The sequence below is a fragment of the Motacilla alba genome, chromosome 9 (genome assembly GCF_015832195.1).
Source record: "Motacilla alba alba isolate MOTALB_02 chromosome 9, Motacilla_alba_V1.0_pri, whole genome shotgun sequence".
Taxonomy (NCBI): domain Eukaryota; kingdom Metazoa; phylum Chordata; class Aves; order Passeriformes; family Motacillidae; genus Motacilla; species Motacilla alba.
Genome location: NC_052024.1, coordinates 1579132 through 1594505, shown reverse-complemented (window position 1 = coordinate 1594505; position 15374 = coordinate 1579132). Strand labels below are relative to the sequence as shown.

The window sequence follows — 15374 nt, the reverse complement described above, 5'->3', positions numbered from 1 at the left end:
CCAGCTGGACACAGCCAGGGGCAGGCAGGGGATGGCAGCCACCGAGACACAGCAGCCAGGCTGGCACAGGCTGGCCCCAGGCAGCCCTTGCTGCTCAGCTCATGTTTTGGCACCTGGGATAGTGACTTACAACAAACTTTCCAATTCAAAGCCAAAAGCCCTGCCAACAAATGACACTGACACTTTTCATCCCAGCTGGGGCTTGTTTCTATCAGAGAAGGCACAGCAGGTCTGTTACCAGCAAGGGGGAAGCTCCCAGTAAGCTTTAGATCCCAAGCAGGTACAGCCAAACCACAGCTGCTTTTTGGGGAATGCAAATGTTTAGATTTCCTGACATATCTAAGGCAAACCAGATTAGAAAGAGTAAATTTGATTATTGCAGCTTGAAACTGAAAGTGCAATGCTTTAGCCAAATACAACTTTGGGCTGCTCCAAATGGTAACAGATATATTTTTCCCAAACTTCAAAACTCAGATTAGGAGATTAAAGCCAAGTCTTCTCTGAGCAGAAGTTTGAAAGCCTTTCTCTGAGAACTGAGCTTCCAATTCCTCTTTTTAAAGCCCTAGTCTGTTTTGGGAAGCCAGTGGTTTTTTCTACATACACTTTGTTCTCTTGCCTTCACACATATTACACCACCCTTTTTAACCACCCATGTAGAAAGAGAAGGAGCACTGCAGTTCTTAAAGCTGGATCTTGTTGTGAGCTGCAGGGAGGGAATATTTTCACCACCATCATGGGGCAACTATGTAAACTCCTGGGTGCTGCTCCCCAGATACCACTTAACAAGCCCCTGCTTCTAAAAACATCACGCCAGCCTTCCAGTCCCCACTTTTGTGTTTCTTTATGGAAGGACAATGGAGCAGGAGCACAGGACGTTATGGTTTGAGATCTGATTGGAGGGATGGAGCACCTCTCCTACAATGACAGCCTGAGTGAACTGCAATTGTTTAGCCTGCAGAAGGGAAGGATTCAGGGTGATCTAATTACAGCCTTCCAGTACCTGAGAGGAACCGACCAAAAAAATGGAATTATTGCCAAGAGCATGGAGTGACAGGACAAGGGGGAGCAGATTGAAGCTCAGAGTAGGCTTAGATTTGATATTAGAAATTCTCTGCTGTGAGGGTGGTGAGGCCCTGGCACAGGTTACCCAGAGAAGCTATGGATGTTCCACCCTTGGAAGTACTCAAAGCCAGGCTGGACCAGGCTTGGAGCAAGCTGGTCTAGTGGAAAGTGTCCCTGGGTTGGAACAAGATGATCTTTAGGGTCCCTTCCAACCCAAACCATTCCCTGATTTCACCCTCTGGGATACTCCCAAGACAAGCCATGTAGAGCCCAGCCATGCAGCGTTCTGCAGACAGACAGACAGACATGCTTTGGGGAGGACAGACACAAGCTTTGACCTGGAGCAGTAGAAAATGATCTGAATTTGGGCACGGCATCATGCCAGGGATGGCTACACTGCTGGCAGCATAGGATTGGATTAGAGGGATCTGGAGCAAGACCAAATCCACCTGGGGATGCAAACTTTACCCTCATCTTTGAGCCTTTCTCAGCCATGAAGAATAACTTCCCCACATCAGTAACAACAAAACATTGCTCAAGAATTAACACCCCAAAACAGTGAAACACTGATAAACAGAGGGTTAAGGACCAGAGCTCCCCTCAACCTGAAAAACTAAGAGATACTCAGACTTGCTCTGGAAATCCCATGTCTATTTGCAAGACTTAAAATTTGATCGACGTCTTCTGTTTTCAATTGCAACCTCACCTACACACCTGCAGTACAGTGAACTACCTACCACCAGCAAAATCTAGGGTGAATATTTTATTTAAGTTGGCAGCAAATGCTCTCCATGTCTTCAGGTATCTTCGTGCTGCCTTTCCACAACAATGCAGTTTCCCACTGGCAGTCCTGCAACTCGACTGCTGCTCAAAGTCTGATCACTTGAGAACTGCTTTTTTCTCCATGCTCCCATCTACCACTACATGGGAGATCTGTGAATTTATTATTTTGCCTTCCTGATCATGGAATTTTATATCCCCACACTCTGTTTGCTCCTTCTTCACAATACTCAAACCTCTAAAGGAGGAATAAACCTATTCTTAGGGCTCAAATACCAAGTTGTAATCCTTAACGAGTCACCACATCTGGAATTCACTTCATTCATACCAGGTGCATGGGACCCAAATTTAGTTTAGATTCATTTACACCTACAAGTTTATTGCTCTGGGACCAGTGCAAAAGCACAGAGCATCGTTTCAGAGCAGAACAAACCACAGCAGCTGTCATATGAGTGTTACTGCAAAGAGGAAGGCCCTAAGAATAGGATAATGCTGTATTTTAGCAAGGAAGAGCTAGGTTTTGCATTAGGAAAAAACCTATGCAGTAGGGTAATTAAGCACTGGAACAAACAGACAAAAAAGGCTGTGATCTTCTCTCACTGATTTAAACAGTTTATTCTGGCCACAAGTAGAGGGAATGGACCAGATGATCACTTCAGCTCTCTTTCAGTACTATTTTCTGTTATTATAATCTTTCAGCAGCTCTCAGCAGTGTATTTTTCTAATTACATCCAGTTTTCAACAGATTAGTCTCCCTTTATTCACATTTCCTAGCACAAACACCCAGAGCAAGCTGTTCCTGGACACCAGCTCCTTTGGCACTATGTTGCTGTACCTTTTGTGAGGATTTGGCCCTTAAGATCTCTCAAGAGTAGAGCTTTAATTTCACAGCACGGATCTTGCTCATTTTACTCCATATTTACCGAGAACAAAGGGAAGACTATGCAAATGCCCTGCTACTTAGACCTGAACAAAGTGGAAGCAAACATGTAGATGTGAATGGGAGACATAATGGTAGGAAAAAAAGCAGCCCTTTTGAAAAGTGAAATGACTTTGTCAGGGTCCCTTTGCACTACGTGCATGGATGATTTGTGACAAAACAAAAAAGTGCTAGCCTAGCACGTCACCCATGTCAGAGATTAGAGCACTTCAAAACCTTCAGTAGTTCAAGCACTTGCTGGAACTTGAAAGGCTTTCTTAGGCAGTGCTGAGCTTCTTTATGGCTTTTACACGACTTTGATGTGCACCTAAGAGTGAGGAATCTTAATCTGAAAGTTTTCTATGGAAACACCCATTTTGTATAATAAATCAGAAAATCTCATCACCGTGATTAATGTCAAGTCAAAAGTTTGCAAATTTTTTTTTGCCAGAAGTTAAAGATTCAGAGTCATTGTTTTGATACCCAAATAAGAACCCTGAATTTCCAAGCACTTTGGTTACCTTTAAAAGCTTCTACAATAAAGGCACTGGTGCAGTATTTCTGATCATCGACAAAGTATGGTGTGCATGGAAGTAGGTGCTTATGCAAGTGTCACTTTCTCCCCCATTCTCACCCCCCCCTTTAAAGCAAAGATTTCAAGCTTTCCTGGAAGTTAAGGGATCTGGGGATGCACAATCACTTTCTCCTGTGTTACAAAACCTCTTCTCCGAGTGCAAACATGGATGTGTAAACATCAGCTTCATTTCCCCCCTCACTACACACCCTTAACCCCTAGGAGCATTAATGGGAATTATGCATGCATAACGAGCACAGAATAGTCCCCTTATGAATAGGGGCCTTGTTGGAACAATGAATACATTTAACCATTAACATCTAGGGATGTGCCCAACTATCCAATTTAACTAGCTGCCAAACAAAGCTACCATGACCTATCTGATATTGTCAGGTTTGCCACTGCAGCTCTCTGAAATTTGTCTCTCATTTGTTTCTGAAGGAGGTGACAGTGGTCGGCGTGGGGGCTCTTTGTCACAAGGAGCTCCTCGCAGGAGGATGGGCTCCAGAACCCCGGCACATCCACCATGGGATGGAAGAACTCTGCAGAGGCACAGACCATGACCCCAGGAAGCAAGTAGAGGCATCAGAAGACCAAAAAAAAACTCTATATAATTTAAGTACATATATATGCTGGCCATCAGTATTAATAGACACTCAGTAAGAGCAGAGAAAGGCAGAATATGGGACAGAATCACATAAAGTAGGCTGAGAATTACATTTCAAAAGAAAAGAGTGGAAAGACAACTTCTAGGTGAATAATTTTGTCCTCTACAGGTCTGAAATTCCTATGCAATTGGCTGGCTACACTTGCTCTTTATTTCTGTATTTTAGCTTGCATCAAAATGCAAGCCAGAACGTGAGGATATGTATCAATAATACCCTCCTGAGACTGAATCCACAAAATAAATGTAATGGTATCATCTGTGATACTCAAAATTCCTCCAATGTCTCAATTTCTTTCTGTATTCTTCCAGCTTGTGCTGTGAAATTTCGCAAGTTAAAACTTTACTCATTATTCATGCATGTATGAATACACTAAGAAGGTAATTAATAACCCTCCTTTAAAACTGATGCACTGAAAAGACTAAAGTAGATAGATTTATTCTCCTGGAAGTGCATGCATAGTGTGCATCCATAAGAAAAGGCAAGGTTGTGATTGCTCCATCATAAATCATTTGTGTAACTCTGCTGAGCTGCTCGGTGCTGTACAATGGCACAGAGCCCCAGGAGGGTCCAGGACAGGCAAGCAATCCATAAAACTCATCTGTCAGACTGCCAGGGTCAGCCTTTGGGCAGCACCTTGGACAGAAGTGAGCACTGCTGACCCAGAAGGTTCCTCTGGCTGCCACCCCACTGAGCTGCGGAGCTTCCCCTGCCATCAGATACCACCACTGGACTCAGCATGGAACTAGCAAAGCCACTAAGGGAATTTCACTTCACATCCTGAAACAGGGAGGCAAACCTGGTCTTCAGGTTCTTCTGCAGGGTGGTCTGCCAGACCAGTGCTGCTACAGCAGCTCAGACACGAAGGGCTCATTGTGTCATCACCAGCATTGCCATAAAGAATATTTATCTGTTAGAAGGGACAAAATGCAGCCATAAAAAAGTGTCAGAGCAGCTTGGCACAGTCCTGCTACACCTACTTCACACACAGCACAGGGAGCTCCCTGTCCAGACCAGGCTCAAGCCCCAGCACACCTGGATCTACAGATCACTGGGTCAGGAAGGACACAAAAGAGGGAAAAAACCTTGGGGAAAAAATACAAAACCTCGTCCTCCTCATTCTGTGCTATTGAATCCTGTGCACCCAGCTCTTAGCTTGAAGCTCTGGTTACTTTTGTGCATCTAAACAGAAGTTACCATGCAGAAATATTTTGTGTTTTGCCATCAAATAATATACTGCCTTAAAACACTAAATTGTAACTGCTTGGTAGAAGATTTACACAGGCTTGCCTCCCTATCTTATTCTATCCTTAGGATAAATCATTAAATATTAGCTAGATGTTTTCTTTCCTCCATTCGTGCTGCTCAGAAGTTCCTTGTATGTGAACAAAGCAAAATACCTTTAAATATATCTTCATGGATATGAGGATGAACTTACCATCTTAAATGCTGATACCTAATCAACAGATTGATGCACTCCATATAAATTTTATCACAGGCCTGGCTGCTGTCTGGGAATTGACTCTGATCCATCAAAATGTGTATTTTCCCCTAGAAGCAAAGCTATGATCTAAACTGGTATGTGATGAGTATGCATTTGAACGATTATTAAACACATGCCTCTTTATCATGTCATTTTACGCTTTCATGGGACAAAGATTCAATTACAAAGACAAAGACTTTACAGTATTTGGAACTGGTTTTATACCATTTAAAGCAAAACCATTTCACCACCCAGGGTGCATTTTACACATATCCTTGCTTTTTACAGATCCTCAGGCTATGACATTTTTCATGATTAATCCTTATGAAAGGTCTTATTTATTTTGATGCATCCATTTCATTGATTTATATAGCAATTATCGTGCCAACTTTGTTTCCACTTACCACATTAGTGCCTTTTCATTAGCCCTGCCCTTTGGTTAAGAGCTGTCTGCTCAGACCTGCCACACTGACTGTGGGGTTTTGGGAACATTATTTTCTGATAACAATCTGGTAGCAAAACTTCAGTGGCACATAAGGTATCCCAGAGGCAGCTTTTGGGAGCCACCAGGATTTTAGGATGAGTCATTTCCTACCAAGCTTTTTTTCCATCCCGTGGTCCAGCTCAACTCCAGAATCGCCAGATCTTGAGCAGACCATTAAAAATAAAAATCATTACACACACTTTTCAGCAGAGATTTCTCTGAGAATGAATAGACCATGTGAATTGTAGCAACACTTGACTCAGTCTGACAAGAAGATTGTGTGCTGGGGGAGAGTAGGTTCTCTGCTGACTCTTGGATACCTTCCCAAGACATTTACAGGAAAGGCTGATCTGAGTAACTAAGTCATTTTTCTTCTCACCTGGACCAAATGCTCATGCAAGTCACCAAGGACAATGATCTTGGGGCTCATGGATATGAAAACTACAGGTTTCCATCTGGCAGTGGAACGGCAATTCCATCTTTATGAGGCATTAAGTAAGTTTAAACACATTTTTGCTGCCTATAGATTACTCCCAAGAGAGCGTTACAGAGTGGGCAGCTGGTCCTGCGTCAAACAGAAATTTAAGACATGGGAAAAGAAGGGGAAAAAAGATGTTACTGCTGGTGAGACCTTGCCTGTACCCACAGTCATGAGCAGCTTCAGGTTAACACTTCTGTTGACAGTCTGAGCCTGAAGAGTGCTATAAAATCCTGAAAAGATTAATGAAGGAATGATTCTTACTCCAGAGGAGCTGCAGGCTGCAAAATCAAAGCTTTCCTTCTACTCAGAACAGCTATTTCAGCAGGCACAGACCACAGCCCCTGACTGGATGACAGAAGTGAAGCTTTCAGATTCAGCCTTCAGTTCAGAAACCAGCCTAACTTCTAGCCTTTTCCCTCACCCAAGGAGAGAATTAAGTGAAAGTCAGCCTGAAGAAGTGAAGGTATAGCTCAATGATATTTTTTCTAGCTGCAATCTACCATCCTTTCATGGGGGGTTTTCAGCAATAATGTTACTCACAGCAATGTATCACGATATAGCCTGCAGACAGGGAAACTGAGGCACAACTGCTCTACTGAAGAGAGGAACAAAGATGGGAACAGAATCCATTTCACATTGGACCAGCCCACCCCCGTGTGATATAAATCATCAAGAAGCCCGTGTGTTCATAAATAAGCAAATATTAAGTGCAACAGGAAAAACAGCTTCCACTTAACAAGGTGCAAGGTAATGCCAAGGACATTTCAAACTTGGGTAACAATCAGGTTTGCCAAAAAGAAACAGGAACCTCATGGAAACAGGACTATTTTTTGGTGCCTTTTTTTACAATTATAACCACCCTATAGAGTTCCTCTGCATAAACAGAACTGTGCTCATCCAGCAATGTTTCCTCCCAGATAGATCCTTCCTCCACCCTGCCGAAGGCAGTCCCACACAACCACACGTGCAGGTGGACAGAATACCCAACTGCAGCTCACACCAGAGCATTTTAGTCTCTCATTCTGATGGGGTAAAAACTTCCCAGAGCCAATACAGCAAGTCCACATCTCCTCTGACACACAGCAGACACTGACAGAATGTTACTGTGAGCAAAATGCCTTCCTGAACTACACCTTCACCAGGGGAACCTCCTGTTCTCATTAGGGAGGCAGAAAAGCTGAGCGGGAATAAAAGAAAAACAGAAGAATTAAGTGTGGCATGACCCACTTCATAAGAAAATGGGCAATTTATTAGATATTCTTGGACATACACAAAATAGGGATCTAGCTCATGCTCCTGTCTCAACACACATGGGAGCTGTGCCACAGACTGAGGTGGGAAAAGATCCAGTCTAATGCATGCACCACACGCAGCAAGGGGCTTCTGATGGGAATCTAGGACTTGTCTGTCATTATTCAGAAAGTAAAACAGTTTTCATGTATAAATTGTTAATGCACGTCCAGCTCTACAATGGGATATTCAATACACACACAGTAATGAACACTCCTGCTGATTTAAGGTGCAGCATGACACAGGAGAATAAAGGAGGTTTCACTAGAACAAAACCTGCCCTTCAGAAGCAAGTTCCAGAGCACAGCCTGGGCATCTTCTGCACTCTTTGTAAACTGCTAGTACAACAAGATAAAGCTAAGGATCCCTTTGGTAGTTTTCTACAAGATGATTATTTATAAGGTAAAGAGTTGCTAAAATTCTTTCACAAATGACATATTTTCCATGTTTCCCAGAAACCAGCCTAATTCTCTCTTACTTACCATATGTTTACAGACTGGGGTTTCTGCACTACACTCAGACACTAGTTAACCAGCCAGAGGGAGAACTGGGCATATGTGAATGAGTAGGATGTTCTCGTGCTTACATGATTACCCAAGGAATCACAAGAGGACTTTTATTCTGGTTCTGCTACCATTCACTGCCTGAATGCGGTCACATCACGTCACAGACTCCACTTGGGTTCACCCAGTTGTCCTCCTGAGAACTTGGAGAGCAGTGACAGGCAGGCACCACCACGCTCCATGTCCCAGAAAAAGCTGGGAGTGTCCGGAACTCCTCGCAGATCCTGTGCCAGGGCGCACTGGAGGCTGTAACACAAGCCAGGGCTGGCAGGGCACAGCCAGCGCAGCCCCCGCCCGGGAGCCATTCCAGACGGGGCAGCACGCGTCAGGTTGGAGCTATCCAGACTCCCTGGAACCAAAGGCTTAGTCCCCTGGCAGGATTCACACAGCCCTCCACCCTTGGAGACTGCTTAGAATCCTCTCTCATCAAAATGTCAACCAAGGAGCTCCTACAAAAACGTCCCAGCTCAGTCTGTGATAATCAAAGTACACGATCGGGGACATATTACCTCATTTCTCAGTCTGGGGAAGGCACAAAAAGCCCTCCCCGTGGATCACAGCCAAGGCAGGAGTACCTTTACCTGACCAGTCTTTGCTATTTGCAGCGAATTACCCTTGAAACGTTCCATTTGTTCCAAAAAATTAGGGGATGAGAGAGAAGCACAGATTCCACCAGAGGAGAGGGGAGTCTTACAGACAGACCAAGCAGATCTGCTGTTTGAAACTGCCTGCAGCTTGGATGTCTTACCCATCCCATATCCAAACATGTCCTTAGCCCCGCACTCATCAATGGATTAGACTTCACGGTAGAAAAATATCTCATGCCTTTTGGGAGAAGCTGTGGAGGAGAAATTTAAAAGGAAACTCCTGCTCATCTCTAAGAGCTCATTCAGGTAAAGATTTTTCAGACAGGTTTGCTGCCAGATTCTCAACACATCTTAAGAGCAAAAGCCTTTTTTTTTTTTCTCCTTAGGAGTCTTCCTCCTTCCCTTGCCACTGCATTTTATTCAGGAGGCTGGAAGGTCCGGCCCAAACTCTCCGCCTCACTTCAGGCCATGCTGACAGCCCTCTCCCACCACCCAGCAATCCCAGGAACCTGCCTGCAGACCAGGTGAGCAGGGAAGCAGCTCCCAGCCCACCAGTCCCTACGAGGCTGTATCCAGGATCCACCAGCTGACAGCTTCAGCACTGCAACCACAGCTAATGCCACAGGAGGGGGTAGGCTACTAATTCTCCCAAGCATTTCATTTGATTCCAGGTGAAGTGGGCACCACCCATAAGAGGAGACAGAAAATTTACACCTGTCTGTCTGTCTGTCCGTCCATCCCTCCCTCCCCAGGCACTGGGTTGGGCCTCTCTCCTTGACTGAGCTGCTGGTTTTCCTGAAGGGTCTAAGAACTCAGTAATCATTAAGACTTTAACCTCTGCCAGATTTGTTGTATCAGCCCAAAAATACCGGCTTGAGATTAGCCAAGGGCTTTCAACACTTTGGTGACTGAAAATATCTAATACACAGACAGCAGGATTGCAAAAGTTTCATTTTTTTAGAGAAAAGCCCAAACCAACACGCAGGTGACTGAGGAGCACCCAAGGGCAGGGCAGGTCTGGCCCATGTGAGCAGCAATAAAAGCTCCTGGCACTTCACCCAGGGCTCAGTTCAGCCCAGCACGCTGCTCCCCAGTGCCACCCCCAGCTGCCCACCACTATTCCACTTCAGCTGGCATCCAGCATCTCCAGGGGATGCGCTTTAACGTTTGTGTGGCATTAAAATGCGTAATAAAATGAGCCCCAATGTCAGGAGAAATGTGGGTATATTAAGATACATTTGCTGATAACAGCTGCCCAGGAAAATGCTGGAAAACACTTCAGTGTTTAATTAAAAGAGGGCACAAGACAGGAGGCATTAGTGCCCAGCAAGGGATCATCAAAGCACACCAGCTCTGGTGGAGCAGAGTGATACTCAAGGAACAGGGAAGATCAATATGCACCACTTGTCCTCAGCTCTGCTCCAGCCCTCTTCAAAGGAAACCCTTTTTAAGTTAAAATTTAAAAGCATTATTACCCTCCCTCGCCTTCTCTCTTGCCATTTCTTTTCTGGGAGCTTGTTATTCAACAGGGAAGTTGGATAGGACACAAGAAGACAATGAAACCTGTCCACAGCAGCAGGGTTGGAACTAAATGAGCTTTAAGGCTCCTCCCAACACAAACGATTCCATGATTCTGTGATTCTCTTCAGCATCACAGGATCTACACCTTCCTTCCGAATGCACGCAACTTTGTGAGAAAGTTTCCTCTACAGCACTAGAGTTTTATAGATAATGTAAATCCCTCAATTTAAAGTTGGAGGAACTTCTTCCAGGAAGAGCTCAGGAGGGAAGGTTAAGCATCCATCACAATGGATGAAAAGCCTTGTTTTGCCTCTCTTCCAGCTCTCCAAAACAGCCACCATCTGATGCCTCTATCAGCACAGAACAGTAAAACAAGCTTCAAAATGCCATTCCTGCAAATCTTTTCTTGCCAGAAAATGACAAATGATTCCTCCTCCACAGGTAATTCTACACCCCTGTGACATCTCAACTACTTCATGCAAAGTGAAGATCACCAGCACTCTGCAATCGATTACAGCCGCAAGAGATCAGCCCAATGGCCTATCAAATTTAATCCCCAAGACAGAAACCCGTGCCAGAAAACATATCCAAAACTCATCTAAGACAAGGAGTCTTTCCATCAAACTCCACAGGCTTTGAATTGAACTGCTCTCAAAAAAAAAAAAAAAAGTAAAAATAATAAAACAACAACCCAAATTGAAACTTGTACCACCACACACCTCTAGGCAATTGAAGCGGCATGATGTAGTTAAAAATTGTGTTAGGAGATTGAGATTCTCTTTTTTATTTCAATGCCTGCAAACACTGTCTTTAAAGAGATTCACTGAACTACTTAGTTTGGAAAACACGTAAAAGGGAGGAATGCGACTTTATTATCTAGATATATGATACATTCACAAGAGTTTAATTACTAAATGCTTCATCCCCTTACCAGGTTAGTTGTAGAATACGCACTAAAAAAAGTCTATTCTTATTATCTATGTGTTACCTTTCCCTTTCAGTGCTGCCAGGCATTGTTCCCGAACTCTGAAAAGGCAAAACGGAACACTCTGCTCATCAACTTTCACAAGTGCTGCAGACTTACTGCTTAACTAAGCAAAAGCCAAGTTCTGTTGGCTGTATCCCCCCAAGGTGTCACCTCTGCCTTCCCCTCTGACAGCGCTCCCGAATCCATCCGCAAGGTAACTCTTCCCGGGTCAGAACTTACAGTGCGTTCACCCCCCGTCTGACGACCCCACACCTGGCCAGCAAAACAAGCCTGCCAAAAAACTACCCGGTTACTGACTCGGCTCCTGCCAAGGGACCCCTCCCGTGGGGAAGGCTCTGCCCAGGCACTCAGCAAAGGGACGGCAGCGGTGCCAAAGGCGGCACGAAGCCCCGCTGCTCGCGGTGGGCGCCGGTCAGCAGCACCTGCACGGAGCAGAAGCGCAGCAGTCACGCCGCTCTCCCTTCCCGGCAAACGCCGAGCTCTGTCAGCCAGCGGCGTGCCCGGTGCGCTCCGCTGCCGCTCCCCGAGCCCGGGCACGGGAAGCCGCGCCGACCGGAGGGAGCCGGGGCGGGCAGCGGCAGCGGAGCGGGGCCGCCGCGGGACCCCGGCTGAGGCGAGCCCGGCCCCCGCCCCGCAACCCTCCCCTGGCGGAGCGGCCACCCGCGGGTGGCTCGGTACTGACCGGCCGTGGGCACGTCGGGGACCAGCTTGAGGGGCCCGATCTGCCGCAGCTGGAACGCCGTCCGCACTTCGTGGCAGCTGGGGGACCTGCCCGCCGCCGCCGCGCCGCACAGCCCCGCCGCCAGCAGCCACAGCCCCAGGACGGCGCGGCTCCCGCCGGCGGCCATCTCGCACCCCGGCCACGGCCGCGGGCGGCCCGAGCGCTGCGGGGCGCGGGCCCTCAGCCGGTCCCGGCGGCGGCAGCGCTGCCCCCGCCCGCCGCCCGCGCTCCTCCTCGGCGGGAGCGGCCGCCGCCCCTCCCCGCCCCTCCCAGCGGGGCCCGAGGGGCGCCGCCGCCCCCCGAGCGCGGCGGGGGCAGGGCCGGCGGCGGGCCGGGAGCCCCGGCCGGGCGGGGGGCGCGGGGCCGGGAGCCCTGGCCGGGGGCAGCGCCGCGCCGCCGCCGGCCGGCCCCGCGGGACGGGCGCGCTGAAGTTTGCGCTGAGCATCGCTGCGGTCCCTGCAGAGCCGGCCAGGTCGGTGCGAGGCGCCCGGCCGTGCCCGGAGAAGGGAGATGCGCGCTCTCGGCGTTGGGCTGCTCGGAGCAGGTACAGAGAGCGAACGGAGCAGGAGGAGTAAAGCCCCGAGCACTGCAGGTTACACACTCGTTCACGGTTTGCTTCGAAATTCCTAGCAGATGACACGGAACGGTCTTCGTGAGACAAGCGTTAACTCCAGCCAACAGTCCCTGCAGAGAATAGAAACTTTACCCCAGGAAACACATCTTTATACACCAAATGCAGATATAAATTGTTCATTTGTACCAAAGCCAGCAGCAGTTCCATCCTATGTGGTTCGGGGGGCATAGCCCCCTCCTGGGGATCACAGCACCTTCAGAGAGGTTGTCTGCGATCTTCTCACTGCCCTCAGGAAGCTTTTGTGTCAACTGCTTTACCACACGTTTGAGAACTATGCTCAACACCTATGAATATTTTCTATTTCACAAAAACATTCAATTTCCAGAGAAGCCAGACCCAAGCAGTCTCCCACAAAGAGTCCCACTTGCACAGTACCTCTCAGGCATATGGAGCACGTTACCAGCTACAAGAATGACTATTGTTTGGGGCTGTTATGTCTCATTTCTTGAAGGTTACTTGCAACCCTCAAGATGCTTCTAATGTGCTTCTGGAGCAGCGGGGGAGCCCACCTGCAGCTAATTTAACCATTATACATTCCCATAGGTCGTAACGAGAGGCTGAACTCAAGTGCTGATTTTGCCTAAGTTGTATTTTAATAGCTAGAAGCACAAATCCTTTAAGCAATTTACTTGTATTAACTTTGTTCCTATCAAGACAACAAGAGATTAATTTCCCCATTTTTTTGAGAAAAAAAAACCACGAACAATTTGATGTAGACCATTTAACTCATAAACTAAAAGAAAAAACAAACTGGAAGAACAGACCAGCCATATAATCAGGCTTCTTAATTCAAAAGTAGAGAACAAGTCACCTTGAAAGCCCTGTGCTCACCCAGTTTAGAGCTGCAGTGTCTGGCTCATCCTGCAGCTTTCCAAGGTCACACAAGAGCCCAGGACACAATGGAGCAAGCCAGCACACCAAAGGGGCTGAGCCCCAGCAAGTCCAGAGCCCATGGACACCGAGACAGGCTATACAGCCAGCAAGGCTGAAGTTATGCACACACACATGAACAAATCAAGGTGGCAACAGGTAGATTAAAGAGAGATGAGGGAATAATCGGCATCAGTGACAGAACAAATCAGCATCATAAGGCACAATACCCCAGCTGCCAAACTGTTGTCCATCATGTGGGTTTATGAACCCAAGGAATATGTTATAACAAGTTGCCCCCAGTTGCATTCTGTTTAACCTCGGGCCCAATCCTAAAAGACTTTATTCAGACAATACCACCATTTGACTTCAGTGGGAGTTCTGCCAGAAAAGAAACGGCAGGATGATGGATCTGACAAATAATTTACTTGACAAATAACAGCATTATTTGGCATATACGTTATTCTATGAATAGCATCGAATCCGTCCTGTGCAAGGGCTTGAGGCGTTTAATTCAGTGGGGGTTTTGCTATTGTTTTCAGTGGGTGGCAAATTCAAATCCCTAGTTCTTTTCTAACATGATTTTAGTGCCTCATCTTTGTATGATGGGTGCTCTTTTCATCACCTGTCTTTTTAAGTTATGTCACTTGTTTGTAATTGGTCCTCATATTGTTAGCAGAGGACAAGCCCATTACATCATCTCCAGTTCCCCTCCTTGCCTCAAAATCCTGCTAAGGAACCAGAACTATTCCTGTGCCCAGCAGAAAACTCAGTGAAGTGGAATGTCCATACATGTAATACTGGTTACTTCATTGCATAAGGAAACATTTACATTTCTTGTGATTTTGTGATATCTATACTGAGAAGCATTAAATAAAGACGGCGTGTTTCAGGTTGGAATTTAATTTTTCCCCCCCCCTCTTCCAAAAGAATTAAAGTAGACCTTTCCACACGCTGTCCAGGTGTGTGTTTTTGCCACTGATTATATCCACAACAATGAGGTGTAACAATGAGATGGTCATTATCACCTGAGCAGTCCCAGGTGATGTGCATGCACACAGTCCACAGGCAAATGCACCCCTTGCAGCCCCGGGGGTGACACTTACCTGTCACACCTCCTGACACTGTTTAGGTGACAAATGAGAACCTTCTGACACCACTGAGCATCCAAGATCGCTGCTTAAACCTAGCCAGTGAAAACTGACAGGCGCTCTAGGGGTCTGTCCCTACAAAGTGATCCTCAAACCCAGCGTCATGTTTGGCTTCCCAGAGGACTGGGAACACACACCACAGGCAGGATACAGTGGGCTCCGTGGAATTCAGCCCCCGTTTCTCCAAAACACACGCTCCACATACAGCAGGGCAGTCAGACTGGCTGCAGGGGAGGTGGCAGGTGCTTAATGGCAAACACACGCCTGAGTGCTTTGCTGGAGCAGGGCTGCAGATAACACCAGAGCTGTTTAGCCAATTATTGTACATGACATTCTACCACACTTGAGCAATTTGCTTGGAACAATCACAGTTTACCTTGTCAACAGGTGTCTTGTATTTTAACAAATGAATATTTATCAACTGTACATCACTGAGAACTGTATCAGTACTTCTTACAATGAATGGCCACATAAATCTGCCCAAACAATCCGCTCAGCCTAATCCTGCTAAAGTGACCACGGCACTCAGCATGAGCTTTGGATGTGTAAGAAAAGCTGGGATCAGGCTTAGAAACAGGGTTTTGTGTGCCTGCTGCCTCAG

At 46.7% G+C, this 15374-nt stretch overlaps 1 protein-coding gene across 2 annotated transcripts in view; it reads right to left on the bottom strand.

The window, feature by feature from the left end:
* LOC119704448 (glypican-5-like) overlaps positions 1 to 12341 on the bottom strand; it is a 342560-nt gene extending 330219 nt beyond the window's left edge. For both annotated transcript variants that reach the window (XM_038145739.1, XM_038145740.1), the window contains exon 1: positions 12080 to 12341. In XM_038145739.1, the coding sequence (XP_038001667.1) occupies positions 12080 to 12245 (166 nt within the window). In that variant the 5' untranslated portion in view covers positions 12246 to 12341. The remainder of the gene's footprint in view (positions 1 to 12079) is intronic.
* Between the last annotated feature and the right edge of the window lie 3033 nt (positions 12342 to 15374).